The sequence below is a fragment of the Acinonyx jubatus genome, chromosome A3 (assembly GCF_027475565.1).
Source record: "Acinonyx jubatus isolate Ajub_Pintada_27869175 chromosome A3, VMU_Ajub_asm_v1.0, whole genome shotgun sequence".
NCBI lineage: Eukaryota > Metazoa > Chordata > Mammalia > Carnivora > Felidae > Acinonyx > Acinonyx jubatus.
The window spans coordinates 118,958,902-118,976,663 of record NC_069388.1 but is presented as its reverse complement, the minus strand read 5'-3'; the positions used below and the strand labels follow the sequence as shown (position 1 = coordinate 118,976,663).

The following is a 17,762-nucleotide window of genomic DNA, read 5'->3' as shown; positions in this document are numbered from 1 at the left end:
GAAAGATTTGAACACTATTAACAGGTTTAATATAATGAACATATCTACAAGGCAACAACACTTTTTTCAACAAAAACTACTGTGTAAAAAAATTTCCTGAATATAGCTGGAAAATTAAACATTAAAATTATTTTCAAGAGGCACCTGGGTGGCTCAGTCAGTTAAGTGACCGACTTCAGCTCAGGTCATGATCTCAAGGCTTGTGGGTTCAAGCCCCACGTCGGGCTCTGTGCTGACAGCTCAGAGCCTGGAGCCTGCTGCAGATTCTGTCTCCCCCTCTCTCTGCCCCTCCCCTGCTCACTGTCTCTCTCTCTCAAAATAAACATAATAAAAAAATAACTTTTAAATGTTGTAGTTTAAAGAAGAGGTTCCTAAAAGCTCCATGTACCTTCCGACTTCCACCTCAGTTTGCTTGACCTATCACAAGTGGATCACTCCCTCCTCTTTAAAATCCTCCTTTACTTGGCTTCTAGGTCACCACCTCACCTCATGTCCTCCTACCGCACTGGCAGTCGCCTCCTCTCCTTTCCTAGCTCCTCCTCAACCCACAGACTTAATTAACGTTGAAACCCAAAGACTCAGCCGTAGAACTCTTCTCCACATACTCACGGCGTTGGTGGTGCCACCGAGTCTTGTGGCTTTAAGTATCATCTATGCACCGATATACTCCCAAATGCACACTCCAGGCTGAATATATCCTCTGGATCTCACTGTGTTCTACTGCCTACCCAGGATCTCCACTTACCTATCTTAAGGGTGGGCGAAAGTAACATATCCAAAACCAAACTCCTAATAGTCTCTCCTACCCTTCCTCTCTCATCATGTGCCTTCACTTAATGGTGATTCCATCTCTCTGCTTGCCTGGGCCAAGATCTTTGGGGATATCCTTGATATTTTTCTTTTTCTCACACCCCTACATTCAATCCTATCTGTTGAATCTACCTTCAGAATATACCCACAGTCTGACACTTCTCACTATGTTCACTACAATCATTCTGATCGCGCCGTCATTGTTCACCCGGATTACTGATCTAGCTTCCTAATATGTCTCCTTGGTTCTGAGCCCTTCCCTGCCCCAACCCCTGCTTTAATCTAGCAAGCTAGAACTATTCTGTTAAAGCACATCGGATCATGTCCTTCCTTTGATTAGAACCCCTTGATGGGTTCTTGTCACTCCCAGCCAAAGCCAAAGTTCTTACAAACAGCCTCCAAGAACTTAAGTAGTCTCCCCCATTTCCCCAGTCCCCTCTGTCCTCACTGCCTCTCTTGCTTCTCCCTCTGTTCCAGCCACCCCGGCCTCAAGCATTACCGTCATGTTCCTGATTGGGGCCCTGGCATGTGCTGTTCCCTCTGCCTAGAATGGTCTTCCAGCTATTTACATGGCTCTCTCCAGATATCTCTCATGTCCTTTAAGTCTTTGCTCACCTGACATCATTTCAGAGAGGCTTTCTCTGAGAAGCTTGTTTGAAATCCGTCCAGATCCATCCTCTTTCCACCAACCCTTCACTCACTCCCTTTCCCTAACTTGCTTTATTTTTCTAAGGTACGACATATTTATTCATTTTGTTTGTTTTCTGTCCTGCCCTACTTAAATCTCAGCTCCAAGAGGGGAGGAATTTTTGCCTATTTTATCATCTGCTATATCCCTAGTGGCTGACACACAGTAGGTCTTCAGCAAGCATTTATAGAATGTGATACGAAGATAAACTGTGAGCTGCAGGAGACAGTACATCATATTAACTAAGGTGGCCGGAGAGAATGATGAAAATTTCCTGGTAAGTTCTTCCTAGAAGACAGGAAGGGTGGGAAAATGAGAAAAATGAGAGACCACGCTACTATCAGGTCAAAGTCCTCAGGGCCACAAGACCCACCCCCCCCCCCCCACCTCCACTTGTGAGAGGACACGGAGACTGACAGCCAAATTATGCATAACGAATAACAGCCACATAAACTGTGTCCCACAGAGTTGGGAGGCCATTGCAGATTACAGTGCAAACAAGATCAAGAAGCAAATGAGAGACGCCTGAGAGGAGAGGAGGGAGCGACGCGAAGACTCCAAAAGGTGAAGGACAAAAGATGGTCTGTGACGACTCATACAAAGAGAGCTTGTTCGGATTATGTCATAAACTCCCAGAAAAGTCCTTGCCCATTGTGAGAAGAGCGATGTCACTGAACAACGCTATTCTCTGTGCCCGAAGCAGCAGCCAGGGTTGACATAATGGTTTTCAGTCTCACTGTGTTGACGCTCAGTGAAAAGACAATTTTTAGCAGTAAATCCAGATGACTAAGCTGTGTGCATTTTATGAAGGCTGCTTTTAATGCAGAAGTTTTGTCAGAGCACTAGAAAATCATCGAATATCTTATTTTGTAAAAGAACAGCATTTTATGCACTTGGCAACTATTTACTGAATATGAACTATGTAACAGGCAGTAGGTCCCACTTGCAAGCCACAGATATTTGTGATTTTGTTTCCGGAAATTTAAAGGATTGTTGAACAATTGTTAAAACTCTGTGTCTCTTTGATGCCTGTCAATTCTTTGTCACCAGGAGTTAGGCTGCCTGTTTAAGCATGAAAAGGGAAGAAGTTAATACTGTATTCTGATGCTGCAGACCGTCAGAAAGCAAATGATTTGGTTATCAGAAAATGGAAGTATTCCAGAACTTCCCAAAGCAACTCTGTTGATAAATACAAGTGGAGAAAGAAAAATGTTGTTGGTTGTATTTTTATTTTTGAATCTACAGTGATAGGTCATAAGCCTAAAAGAAAGTAGAGACCTCCTGGGGCGCCTGGGTGGCTCAGTCAGTTAAGTGTCCAACTTTGGCTCAGGTCATGATCTCACGGTTTGTGGGTTTGAGCCCCCTGTTGGGCTCTGTGATGACAGTGCAGAGCCTGGAGCCTGCTTCAGATTCTGTGTCTCCCTCTTTCTCTGTCCCTCCCCTGCTTGAGCTCTGTCTCCTTCTCTCTCAAAAATAAACAAACATTAAAAAAAAAAGAAGAAGAGAGCGAAGACCTCCTAACAGTAGACAGAGGGGCCTCCGAGACTCGGCCTCAGAGAGTAGTTCTTTCAGGCTGATACTTGCAACACCTTCTAGACTGCCAGAGTCCCTATCACTAACTCAACTGAGAGAATTAACGTGCCATCCAGATACAGAACATTATGAAGAGAAAGTTTTTTTCATGTTCGCTGAACACATAGCGTGTAATCCTAACAATCAAAATAATTGTTACGCACGTGTGTGATGATTTACCACCTCTGATCAATCCTCTGAAGAACTGATACAACTTTGAACCCTACTGTATACAGAGAATCTAAAGGTTGGTGGTGAAGAGGCAGTACAGAATTCAGAGCTACTAAACCCCTACATCTTGGCTCAAGTCTTATACTTTGAAATGCCAGGCCATTTTATATGGTGCTTACACTGCAATCCGCCTTGAGACAAAACATGGATGACAGGGTGTATAAACTTGACCTGGTCTCATGTGCTTGCTGGACTGAATTCTAGAGGAAAAAAGGGGGTTTAGGTTAAGTATTCTGAATGCCAAATGGCGCAAATGCACTTCTCTGGAAATGCCAACAGAGTTCTCACTCTCCTTTGACTCATTTTTGTGTCTAAGTGACGACAGGTCCCTACATACCTTCTCCTCTGTCACATATGCAATGAGTAGCTGTGTCCAATAGCCAATTTCATGTTGACTGTTCCAGACACTTGAGCACTTCACGTCATACATCTGCTACTACACCACCACTGTCCTGGGGGGGTTTCATGCGCACGTGCATTTTTTTTTCTCATGGTTACTGAACAGCTTGCTGTACTCCTAATTTTCCCCACTGGTATGACCACACAGCCCATACTTTCAAACTGTTTGCGACTCCATAACTGGTCACTCCGCCCCACTGTGCTCAGTGTAGGACACACGCACTCTGTAGCCCTGCCTAACTTCATGGAGGTTATCATATGACTGCTGGGGGCCCAGGGATCCCAGTAGCAGGTCCTTCTAATACTTTAAATGTAACTTGACCGGCCTGGAGGTACTGAAAACAGCTAATTCTCCTTACATTCTTCTCACCTGAATCTTGGGATTAAGTGATGGTTGTTCTGCTTTTATGATCTGGAGTAACAGCAGCTCTCAGTTAATGGAAAGGTGCGTGGGCAGAGGCTAGGAGCACGAGCTTTGGAGTCAGACTGGGACTCGCGTTCTAACTTCCATCACTGACTAACCCAGACACGTACCCGAAGTACTCAGTCCACTGCTCAGCACAAAGCAAGCACTTAGTACGTGTTAGACAGTGACCTAGCACTTCAGAAATCCCTGAGTTTCATCTGCAATGTAGGTATTATCATCATTATAGGGGCGAGGCTAAGGTTCAGCAAGTGAGTGGGAAGAGCCAGGGATTCAAAGCAACCCTCCCAATGCACTCCCCCCACATTCACTCCATCACTCTCTCTGCTTTTTTCCTTGACTAAGTGATTTTGCCTTCTGACAACAGCATTGAGACATCTCTCTCAAGGGTGTTTCATAATTTGTTGTTCTTGTTTAAAACAAAGTTTAAAGCATGAAGACAAATGACTCAAACGAGAGGCAAAGGATCTAAACACACATTTCTCTAATGAAGATCTGCAAATGGCCAAGAAACACATGACAAGATGCTCAACGTCATTAGTCACTGAGGAGATGTCAAGCAAAACCACAGAGAGATGTCTGTCGCTCCACACCCAGAGGGATGGCCATAGTAAAAAGTCAGATAATAACCAGTGTTGGTAAGGACATGGAGAAACAGAAACTTCATGCACTGCTGGTGGGAATAAAACGGTGCAGCTACTTTGGAAAACAGTCTGGCAGTTCCTCAAAAAGTTAAACACAGAATTACCGTTTGACACAGACATGTGACAAGACATGTCTGCCCCAAAACTTGTACACAAACATTCACAGCAGCTTGTTCTTAACAGCTAAAAAGTAGAAACAACCCAACGTCCACCAACTAAAGAGCAGATACACAGTGTGGCGCCCAATACAACGGAACACGCCTTCGTCATAAAAAGGAATGAGGTACTGACACACAGACAGCATGGATGTACCTCGAAAACATCATGCTAAGTAAAACAAGCCAACCACACGTTTTATGATTCCATTTATGTATGTCCAGAACGGGCAAACATACGCATGGAGACGGCGAGGAGGTTGTCAGTGGCTGCCTACGGCTCCCCGCAGCGGCGGTATAGCGAGATAGGAGGACAACAGCTGAAGGGCACAGGACTTCTTCTGGGAGTGATGCAATGTTCTGGAGTTAACCATCCCGGGTGCCGGTCGCACAACACTGAATAAACTAAAAACCATTCGGCTGTACACTTTAAGTGGGTAAATTGTATGGTATGTGATTTGAATCTCAATAAAGCTGTTACCGAAAGAAGTGACTACGTCCAGCTTTATCTTTCCAGACACTATCCTTAAAGATTCCTGTCCTTGTTTATCACATTCAGTCTTTGCCTCCTGGCCTCTTCTCCGTGTGTACCTTCTACAGAGAGGAAACACAGGGCGGCCTGTGTCTTCTCTTTTCTTTTCACTGGTTCCAGTGATGGCTGTGGTGCAGGAACTTCACTGCTACTAACAGGGTGGCCGTGACCACACGCTAGGGGAGGTTTAAGAGCATGGGCTCTGGAGCCAGACCATGTGGGTTTGAACCCAACCCTCCCACTTACTGGCTCTGTGACCTTGGACAAGTTATTTAGCTTGTGCTTTAATGGCCATATCTGTGAAAAGAAAATAATAATGAGGTAAAACATTAGGGAACCTCAGAAAAGGACCCAGATCAGTAAGTACTCAATGAAGGGCACTTTTCGTTTTTTCTTTTTACCGGTATGGGCAATGGTTGTGCAGCCAGAGCTTTGTTCACTATTCTCCTAGAACCTGTTCCCTGCCTCCACAGGTCCCTTCGCTACCCCACCCTTAACTGTTGACACCCTCAAAGGGCCAGCATGAAGTCATTCTCCCCGAGTCATCTCATTTACTTTCACGGGCTCAGCACCATCCATCTGCCTTCACCCCACCGGCTGACATCCTGCCGCTGTGGGTCTCAACCCTGTCTGACCACCCGGGTGCCCCACTGGTGCTTTGCAGTCAAAACCAAACTCCTCCTTTCCCCAACCGTGACTCCTTACTGTAGCCGGTGGCACCACTATTCTGCCTGTCGCCAAGATAAAATCTGGGAATCAAACTGACACTTCCACCTGCCTACACATCCAATCAGTTCCCAACTCCTGCCAATGTTCCTTCAGAAACGGTTCTGAGCTCTGTTTCGTCACTCTTCCCCCACCTTGGCAACGTATCAGAATCATCTGGGAAGCTCTGAAAAATCCCCACACGCAGGCCATGCTTTAGACCATTTAAATCAGGACTCAGGCATCAATAGTTTTTTAAAGTTTCCCAGGTGATCCCAACGAATATCTGATTCAGCCCCTGGCCTGCCTCTCAAGCCCCGAGTTTCACTGCTCCTGGCTTTGCACTTCCACTCCAGCTTACAGAGTCCCCTCCCCTCCTCCGCTGTTTCTCGTCTTTGTCATACTCTCCACCATCCCACCCCACCCCACCCCCCATCTGCCTTACTCCTATTTACCTTATGGGTCTCACAGTTGCCACCTCCGGGAGGTCTCCTCTAATTCACCAATCTATGGTTGAATTAGGTACTCCTCCTCTGTACTCTCTTGGTGTCCAGTAAATACCTATCACTGTGCTTAGCATGTTGTTCTAGAATGATCTGCGTATGTGCCTGATCCCCTCACAGAGCTACACACTACCTGAGCCAAGGACTGACACTCTTTTTCATATTCTCAGAAGTTAGTCCTTTGCTTGGCCTTATGCAAACGCTCAGTAAGTTAGTTGAATGATTTTCCAGAGACGAGGAAACGTTTTCTGGAAAGAGGTTGTTTATGGCAGATATTCATGGATGGGTTGGATTTTGATCCATATGTTGCACTCAAGGTGAAAGCACCAACTTGATTACTTAAGTGTAAACTTCTACTTAACTCTGGTGCCTCCAAGCATTCACTAAAGTTACTTTGTACTAAGAATGTTTAATTCTACGTTTGCAAAGAGTATCAACTTGTAAGTTCCCTCCAATGTTTTCAGAAAAAGGTTGTGGAGCAAAAATTGTAAATAATAACATTATCCATTTATCCTAAATATTGTCTTTTACTTTCAAATCAAAATGTCTTTTGCTTTTGAGATACATATGATTATTTTGGATCAAACTATCTCAAGCTTGACGATTTAAAATTTCTTTTGCCCCTTGTGATATAAAACAATTCACTGGCCTGTACCCAGAGACCATATTAAGGAAAAAGAGAAATTCCAAAGAAATTCAATCACGACTACATACAAATACTTAAAAATAAGTTTTAAAGGATGCTTCAAAAGAAATACACAATACAAGTAATGTAGTTTGTGTCATTTTAATAAACACACTTGCATAGTTATATTACAACTTTGTAAAAATAAAAACAGATTACCTCATGCCAAGCGTGCCCAGCATCTGCACAATCTCAAGACCTTTAATACTATAGTTTCAAGACACACAAAATAAAAATTTAAGGCAAAAACAGCACTTTGCAACAATTTAATAACTTATTACAGTAGCATCACAGCAGCATCCAATAATGCCACTTTAGGCAAAGTCTCTCAGTATTTCCATTATAGATTCTATTTACAAGAGTTTATAACTTGGTAAAATGTATTCTAAGAAAACTTGGCAAATAAAGCTTTGGACTGGAATTGGCATTTCTTTCTCTACTTTTCCTTCCCCCACTTTCTTTTAAACTATTAGTATTTCTTATTGTATTTTAAAATAATAAAACAGCAGTTACATTTTTTAATAGTTGTATTATTGTAAAATGACTCTTTAAGATAAAGTTTTAGAGGAACCTATGCAATGGGTAGGACTGACTTAAATTTTCAAGTTTTCTAAAAAATCAGCTTTGGTTTTACAACTGATTTTTTCATTGCTGGAAAACCTATGAGATTTAATCACATACTTTAAAAATGATTATCACATACTATAATCTTTAAATAAATAGGTATTTTTAAAAATAAATAGGTATTTTGATTCTTTACTTCCCACGGGGTTCAGATTTATTCCATTTTAAGATTCTGTGTTCCTGATAAGCTCTTTCCTTCTACCGTTGCTTTCTAAGCAAACTGAAAGCTGCCCTCCCATACTGAATGAGGGAGAGAGCAAGTAAGTACTTGGCTGAATACGAGGTACTACAAAGGAATGACTGCATGCGTTTTTAAGGACTATGACATGTCATACAATTTCCTTTACTTTTAGCTTTCTCTCAAATATATGGCAAAATACCTACACAAAGAGTAGTATTTCAGTAAATACAGTAATTTTATTTTCCAGACCAACAATTCAGCTTAAATATGCCATTATGTGATTTGATTTAGCTCCTGGGTACCTGACAAATACATTATTTTCGGATTGATTACAGATGCTAAGCTCCACCTGAATGTCATTCTTAGTCACTTACATTTATCAGTGTTACAGTGAAACAATTTGAGCTGTAAAAATACCTTTGAAATAATTTACCAGTGTATTAGATAAGCCCAAATTCAAAATTATAAAGAGAAAATATTATACCAAACTATGCAGCTAATTAACAGGTCTGATTTCCAACCCCAGGGTTTAAAATAGATTTAAAGTAACTGTACTTAACCCGAACCCGCCCAAAGAGTGCAAAAGCGGAGAGTTCAGAAAATACAAGGTGAGACCAAGTAATCCGTACAATTTGGAAGATCAGGTGAGTTCACAAGGACTCAGTCTTTGCGCTGTCTCCTTTAGTGACTGCGGGCAAATCTGTTATTCCACTTTGTAAAGTGTTATTATTGCTTTCCTATTAATGTCATATTTTATAAAAGTTATCATGATGATGCCAAATGCTAAAAATTGAGGTGGTCTAATAACTAGAAATCCCTGCCCCAGGGAGCACACATACACATCATCATACATCCCTGTAATGTTAATAGCATTTTGAAACACAGACATTTGAACTTTGTAAAGTTCTAACTAAAGTACTGATTCTTTCTCAAAAAAAAAAAAAAGTTATGATTTAGGCAATGACTGAAATTATTCATTCACAATGTATAGGCACATTAACATAAATATTGCACAAAATATGCCTCTAACTGAAACTCAGAGATATAAAAACACACTTCACTCTTCTTAAAGAACTCTGTGAGGAAATAAGATTCTATGATTGTATGTACACTTTTCCTGATAATACTCTGACATTCATAAACAGTAGATTGCACTGCAGTTTGTAAACATTTTAAGTTGCATAAACGTCTCATTGATTTTCAAACATAGTTTAATACTGCCTACTAACAATCCTTTTTGTTTCAGCTAAGTACTCTCCAATTTACTTGTTTATAATAATGTTTATTATCTTTAAAGTGTTTTCCATTCAAGGAAAACAAGTAAAATCCTATGCCGAAGTAGCCGATGTGTCTGAAGACAAGATATTAGCCAGAGAATTCTGGATGGTAAAATCAATCTTCCAGCCTCAAAGCATCTTCATGGAATAGAAGAATGCCAGCTCTCACACATCATTCTTTTGCTTGAACTCATTCCTGACTAGATAGAGCCTACAGGCCCGCATCAGGGGCATTTGAACTCTTCAAGGATTCCTTATGATTTTTACTAAACACATTAAGAAGAACGTCAACCAGTGTCCTTTTGTGACCTGAAACAGGCAGTCACCTAATTAAAATAGATAACATGAATTCTGACTTTAGAATGTAGTACAAACGTTAAGCAAGGGAAGGTTTTCCTGTCTCAACTGTCAATGATGGGAGCCTTTCATTCCTCAAAAAGAATCCATTTTTAGGTCACCAAGAAAGAAGTGACAACTGACTGCTACAGCACATGATGCACTATCTTGATTAGCCCAGAGCTCACAGACCCTAAGGGAACTCCCACAGTGCAGTACTCGTTTGTGGGCAGCCGAGACAGAAGAAACCCAGCCCGCTTTGCATATACTGCTGGAGCAGGCTGCTTTCCTCTTTTCTGAGAAAGCTTCCCCAATGTGTTACTGCTCCCACCCCAAAATACACAGAAAATAGAGAAAAGGTTATTTCCAGTTATTGGCCTTTAAACGAATTTAAATATTGGTACTCATGATGGCACACTAGAAAGGAACAGAGCAAACAGTGCATATTTGGGAGCAAATCACGTACTGAACCAGTTAAGAGCTCACTGTGATTAGGATTAGATCAAACATAAGAGCAAAACATAAGCGAGTTTTATCTGAATTGTAATGAATATACATGTTGCGGTAACATTAGAAAAGCATGGCGGCCCATTCCAAACCAGTGAGAATAGTCTGTGCAAATAGTGGGTCTTTGTGTGTTTGAACTCCCACCATGTACGGGCAAACTCAATATGCATGCTAATGACCTACAATTACCAAATTAAAAAAAGAAGAAAAATGCTAAAAGATGCCAGAGTGAACAGCAGGGAAAGCCACACAAAGACCCACTATCCTTTAACTTGTTACAAATAAATTTTAACTGTAAATTAGAAACACAAAGAAATAATCACAAGTGGCTCTAACATTCAAACGAAGTTAATGAATTGTGTAGGAGATATTTGATCAGGGCTGCCTGCCCTGCCTCCACGCTAGAGTCAAACTTGGATAGTGGGTCTCTGGGGTGCTTTCACACTGGAAGACAACATTGGGTCCTATAAAAAGAAAAATGAGGAATAAAATGAACATAAAGCAAATTAAGTGGGTGAGAAAAAATTTGACTAATAACATGCAACATCAACTAAACAAATTTGAACTATTAAAATTCTCAAACTTTAAAAAACATCCTAATTGCATTATTAAATGAAAATAATAATTATAAAGGCCCAAGAAACTCAAATGGTAATCTAAAATTTAACCAATCTTCACGGACTCATATACTCCTGGCTGTTCTTCCTCTAGAACAGCTTTTATCTGTTCTTTATATTCCTGACTACCTAAGACTTAATTGGAAGAAGCGTTCTGCCACTGGAAAACAAGATAAACAACAACAACGCATCTGGAGAACGACCACTTTACATCCTAGGTGCTGTAACAGCCAAACATCCTGGAGAACTGGAATGCCTCCAAGAATCACTAGCCAAAGAGCTTCTAGTCCTGGTCCGCATGAAAGGCAGCTTCCTCTCTCAGGGCCAGGGAAGGCCCTCAGCTATGTCTAATTAATTATATGAACTGGCTATAGCACCGAAAGCTGCCAGACCATCAGCGGAGCTTAAAACCGGTCATTCACTTAGATAGTCCCAGTTTTTGGGGGGATGTTCAAATCATAAAAAACTGAACTGTTCCCATATTCAAATTAGGAAATTTAGTTGCTTTATCTAAATGAAAATCTCCCAGGATCAAAACTATCTTTAGAACTATAAGCCCTAAAGTATAAACAGTGCACTAATATTTCAAAATTATAGATACAGTAAAAATTCTTAATACTCGCACTGAATTACGAGCGTATCTCTAGCTTTGACCGAGTTACCATTTATATGTTCCCAAAACTCAATTAAAATGAAAGGCTAAATATTTTAGATAATTTCACAAGAATGATAAAAATATAAATCATGATGTATCTTGTAAAAAAAAAAAAAAAAAAAAAAAAAGAAACCAAAAATCAAAAGGGTGGGAAAAAGTGACATTTTACAAAGGTAAAAAGTATTTCCAAGTGCTGTTTATTCTCTATTATGAATGCATTTTTATTGTCAAATGTAAGTAAGGCTAGGTAACTACGAAGAGATAGTTTTATATATAATACCAAATTTCACACTGAGATCTGGATCCTTGTTCTAAAAATAGTGAAAGAGATCTTGATTCATATGTCTCTTATGGCATCAGGTATCTTTTTAAAAAAATCACCTAACAGTTTTGCGCACAGTTTAAACCGGTTTTAATTTTCTCCTAATCTGGATGATGTGTAAATATGTGAGTAATAAATGAGAAGGTTGCAAAGATTAATAGCACCTGTACACTAAAAGGGTAATTTGAATAGGTGAGTACAGTAATTACTGGATACTCTTTATTAAGCAGGAAAAGATTGTTAGAGGCTAAAAAAGGATGGTGGTAATGGGAAGTTGAAGCATAGACTGCTTACACCCAAGAACCTGTTAAAGACTTACAAATTTTTTCAGATGAAGTCTAACAGTAAGGTCTAAAGCTAAGAAAAAAGTATAAAATAAAGCAGTATAATTTTTGATTTTGTAAAAAATTTCCTTTTGCATTTTATTGCTTTAGTCACTAATATTCGCTTGCTAAGAGTGCTGAGTTTAAGATATGCTCCAGGACAGAATGAGTACAGTGCTGTCTATTAAAGCTTTTGCACTAGTTGAGGGGCAAATAGTTGGATATTACTCACACTGTTGACTTGGATCGGAGTCTGTTGTCATCTTAACATAGTTTGAAGGAAAAAGACCAGTCACCCCGTTGATTTCTCCTTGCCACCAGTCAGGATCATCTTTGTTCAAAACATTGATAAGTTGTCCCTTGGAGAAATTCAGCTCATCCTCGTTATTTGCTACATAGTCATACATAGCAATCACCTGACATACTACGAGAAAAAGAACAAAATAATAAAGTAAATTAATTATTAATACAAAGATCACATGTTATAACTCACCTAGAACTTAAATGACTCTACTATTAAATGTTAAAATTAGGGTAAAATTTTCCTTGAGCTGCTCTGCTTCACCCTCCTTCCTCCATTTTCCTGTTTTATAAAACAAGAATCTCCCAACTACGGTTAATCCAAGTGAACTGCTTCACTTTAAATAGTTGCCTTTTTTTGCAGAGAGTGAGAAAGAGAGAGTGCAAGTGGAGGAGTGGTAGAGGGAGAAAGAATCCCACCCAAGCAGGCTCCTTGCCTAGCCTGAAGCCTGCACAAGGCTTGATCTGGCAACCGTGACATCACGACCTGAGCCGAAATCAAGAGCTGGACACTTAACCAACTGAGCCACCCCAGTACCCCAACTGCTTCACTTTAAGTATAATAGCATAGCAATTCCACTTTGAAAAATTTCAAGGAATGAAGTGGTTCAAGTATCACTTAAACAGTTGGCTGTTTGTATATAGATCTTTTTAGAAAGGAAGTTCTCATTGTAACATTACTTTCAGACAGAGTTACAAAAAGAACCAATTTTTAATATTTTTCAAAGCATATGCTAATCTAAGAAGTGGCTGAATTTCAACAAAACTTCTGTAAGATGAAATACAAGTTAATTCACATCCATACCAGGATGAAAGGCAGGTGTAGTTCTTTCACTACTTGGACCCAAAAGTTTAACATGGCTGGCAGGAAACCATCCTTTCTGTCGCTTTTTTCCTCTGGCCTATAAAATTAGCAAAAGGAATATGAAAGATGGGATCAAAAATAATTACTGAGATATAAACTAAAAATGGCTGTGCAGTAAAGAATTTACCCTTGTCCCAAGAGAGGTCTGGACTCTACCTTTGGCTCCTGGGAGGTAATCTCTAAACCTGTGGTATGTCCTGACTGATAAGTGTCTTATTTCCTCTGGGCCTTGACCATGCCAGGCAGTCTAACAATGTGACTTATGGGGTGCGCTCTGGGTGATACAGTATGAACTCAACCTCTAAAAGGATTGGAGACTAAGTTTAGCCATAAGTGCAGAACCATGTCTATGATGTAAAAACTCTGGACACCAAGGCTCAAATGAGCTTCTGTGCTTGGCAATACTTGATGTTTATTGTTGCCAGGAGTCAATGCTGTCCATGACTCCACTGGGAGAGGACAATGAAACCTCTGTTTTTGGAACCCTCCTGAACTCAACCCCATACATCTCTTTCCTTGTCTAATTATAATCTAAATTACTTTGCTGTAACAAACTGTAACTATGAGAAGAATAGCTCTCAGTGTCTCATGAGTCTTTCTAGTTAATTACTGAACTTGAGAGTGGTCTTGGGGACCTCCAAACTTCCAGCTGGTGTCAGAAGTCAGGGTGGTCTTGGGGACCCCTGAATTCTGCACTGGCCTTCCTGGTCAGTATTAAACAACTGGAAGGCTCAATATGCATATCAAAATGGCGCTGAGAACACTACTTGCAGAAGTCTGTTAGAGAAGTCTATTAGGAGGTCTTCTGGACTCAGAGTTCTCTGGATACTTCACACAAATAATATTTATAAACTAAAAAGACCCTTCCAGAGTTCTCCTAGGAATCAAGTCAGTACTTAAAATGGTACTGTGCACAATGAACACCTCTTGGGGCTCTGTCAATAATTAATGCAGAGATCACAAATAAAATTTGTGGAAAGCCATGCTCGTCATATTGTTGGGTCAATCTTTAAAGCAAATCAGGAAGGTGGGATTTCAAGGAGTTACTCAAGAAGATACTCAATTTTGAACCTCCAGTGTTCTTTAGGATTGTTTAAGACTGATGTGCAAGAATGAAGCTGTGTTTATCCTCCATATTACAACCATATATCAAACCTACATAAAAATATAGCTATTATACCTCTCATGATCTTTTAATCTTAAAAAGCTTTTTATTTTTAGTCTTTCTAGTAAGGAACTTTTAAGAGAAAAGAACTTTCTGTATCAAAACATATGCAATAACTACTTCTGTTAACATTTTAGGAAAACATAGGTTCATTTATGCCTGCATTTCCTTTCCTTGCATTGCTGTTTCAAAAACATAAGACTATGGTAGAGAAAGTCCAATGAGTAGCATTTTCTCAGTACACAGCCTGGATAATGTTTCTTCTCCTAGATAGAAGAGGCTATATACGGTAAGCCTGGGGTTATCCCAGGCAAAGATGATAGTATGCTTTCCTGTAAGACGGTGACCTGTGGTTTATTAAAGCAGGTATTGGAAAACAATTATGTCCGTAGAGAAAATTATTCTTGGTATCGTTACTTATACCAATTCAGCTGTGCTAAAAATAAGCAGGGAAGAAACTAGAGGGGAACATAATACACCACAATGTTAAAATTGATTACCTCTAAGTGGTATGATTATAGGTGATCTAAAATTGTTATTAATTTTATTTTCTAATGAGCGTGCATTATTTTTATAATAAAATTGATAAATATTATTTAAAGGTTATTACCTGTAATTCCCCTTGCCACCACCCACTTGAATTTTTCTTTAGGATTAGTATTAACTGCCCGGGTGCAAGGCTAAGTTGTTCAGAACCAGAAGCCACATATGCTGAAGTTACTTGAGCAATCTCTGAAAAGAAGACAGACAAGAAACTATGAATTCAAGACTATTAAACACTGTAGTACTTTTTTAACTCCATTATTATACATACCAGGTTTCTTGTTTGATGTTCCAGATTTGCTAGCACTCCCAAAACTCTGTAAGGAAAAGACATACTGTTTTATCATTTTCTAATAATCCAGATGTAAGAGCACAAAGGCTATTATGAATTAGATTTCTAATCCCCAGGGTTCTTGTTTCTTTAAAATGAAGGTCTACTAACAGACATTACAAATGGATGATGCTGGCATCTAGTGACTCAACAAGAATAGCTCATTTTCTGCATCTTACCTGAATATCAAACATGAGCATCTGGGCCAGATACCTCTCATTTATCAGGTTAGCATCAATGCCCACTACATACAATATATCTTAAGGCATGTGTGAGTTCTGCTTCCGCTACCTAGGAGGTTTTTAATTTTTTTTGTATGTTCCCCATGAACGTAAGAACAACAACAACAAAAATCCATTTCCTGGGTGGCAACTATAACCTCAGTCTGACTTAACAGGATAGGGGTGCCTGGGTGGCTCAGTTGCTTAAGTGTCCGAGCTCTTGATGTGAGGTCATGATCTCACAGTTCGTGAGTTCGAGCCCCACACTGGGCTCTGGAGCCTGCTTTATATTCTGTGTCTCCCTCTCTCTCTGCCCCTCCCCAGCTTGTGCTGTCTCTCTCTCAAAAACAAACATTAAAAAAAAAAAAACCCAAATAGTTGGGCCAACTACATTCCTTCTTTTCAGGAATTTGAACAAATAAAGGGATGGAATAAACAATTTTTTTGTTGTTGTTAGTGAACACAGTTATAGTTCAAGTATTGAAGTGGAATTGATGGGAGTCCTGGCCTAACATTTTCTGGGTACTTATGACAGAACAGTGGTCTAAGAATCTTACATATATTCATTTATTCAGTTCTCATGACACTAGTAAGTATTATAATTGTCCCCATTTTACAGAGAATGAAACTGAGGTACAGAAAGGTGAAATAACTTGTACAAGGTCACCTAGCCTCTAAGTGTTAGAGCCAGAAGTCAACCTACATGGTTGTCCCATGTGGTGTGTGCATCCCTGGGGACAGTCCTTGAGGCCCTTCCAGGAATCCAGAAGATAAAGACTTTTTGCATAACATTTTTAAGACATTATTTGCCTCTTTATGGTGTTGACATTTACAGTGGAGGGTAAAACTGCTGATGCCTTAGCATGAATCATGGCAGCGGAGCCACATTATACTAACAGTCCTAGTATCCTCACCACCACAAGCTCACAGGAAAACAAACAAAATGGTTCTACTTAAGAATGTCCTTGATCAGGGGCGCCTGGGTGGCTCAGTTGGGTAAGCATCCGACTTCGGCTCAGGTCATGATCTCACGGTCCGTGAGTTCGAGCCCCGCGTCGGGCTCAGTGCTGACAGCTCAGAGCCTGGAGCCTGCTTCAGATTCTGTGTCTCCCTCTCTCTCTGCACCTCCCCTGCCCATGCTCTCTCTCAAAAATAAACAAACATGAAAAGAATGCCCTTGATCAAGGGGCGTCTTGGTGGCTCAGTCAAGTTAAGTGTCTGACTTCAGCTCAAGTCATGATCTCACGGTTCTGTGCTGATAGCTTGGAGCCTGGAGCCTGCATCGGATTCTTTGTCTCCCTCTCTATATCCCTCCCCCACTCTCACTCTGTCTCTCACTCAAAAATAAATAAACATTAACAAAAAAAATATTTTTTTTAATTTAAGAAAAAAATGTCCTTGATCAAGGAGTAAAAAATTAAATCTTAATGAAATACAATCTTTTAATATTTTTATTTTATTTTCAAAGTATGTTCCATACCCAATGTGGGGCTCGAACTCACAGCCCAGAGATCAAGCTCCACCAATTGAGCCAGCCAGGTGTCCTGAAATAAAATCTTTTAAAAATTCTGTGTGACTCAACAGAAGCATGCCTGCGGCCATTTCTGCTGCATCTGCATACTGAAGAACCAAGACAGCTGTCTCAAGGAGAAGCACTTGTGTGATTACACTGAGAGCTAAACTAGGTTTGTCATGGAACGACATTTTTACTTGAAAGCACGACTGAATGACAAACTGTCCCGACTTGGGGATTAGCAGACATTTTCTCCAAGATAAAGTATGCTTGTCATATCAATGAAAACCGCTGACAAATTTGCTGTCAATGATCAAATTCAAGATTTCAAGAGAAACCTGAAATTTTGGAAAACTTGAATCTACTACCCTGAGCTTGACAGTTTCACAGTATTTAAAGACTTTCCTATGAGGGGCACCTGGGTGGCTCAGTTGCTCAGGCGACCGACTTCAGCTCGGGCCATGATCTCACGGTCTGTGAGTTTGAGCCCCGTGTCGGGCTCTGTGCTGACAACTCAGAGCCTGGAGCCTGCTTCGGATTCTGTGTCTCCCCCTCTCTCTACCCGTCCCCTGCTCACACTCTGTGTCTCTCTGTCTCTCAATAATAAACAAACATTAAAAAAAATTAAAAAAAA

The 17,762-nt window shown here is 40.3% G+C and overlaps 1 protein-coding gene across 16 annotated transcripts in view; it reads right to left on the bottom strand.

Annotated features, from left to right (window-relative positions):
* The window catches only part of ITSN2 (intersectin 2), a 147,316-nt gene that overhangs the window by 35,011 nt on the left and 94,543 nt on the right, over positions 1 to 17,762 (bottom strand). For all 16 annotated transcript variants that reach the window (XR_008289646.1, XR_008289647.1, XR_008289648.1 and 13 more), the window contains 4 exons: positions 15,335 to 15,380; positions 15,131 to 15,252; positions 13,296 to 13,392; positions 12,423 to 12,614 (listed from right to left, as the gene is read on the bottom strand). Coding sequence is in view for 13 of the 16 variants with exons in the window: in XM_053201172.1 (XP_053057147.1) it covers positions 12,423 to 12,614; positions 13,296 to 13,392; positions 15,131 to 15,252; positions 15,335 to 15,380 (457 nt within the window). In the remaining 3 variants the exon portion in view is untranslated. The remainder of the gene's footprint in view (positions 1 to 12,422; positions 12,615 to 13,295; positions 13,393 to 15,130; positions 15,253 to 15,334; positions 15,381 to 17,762) is intronic.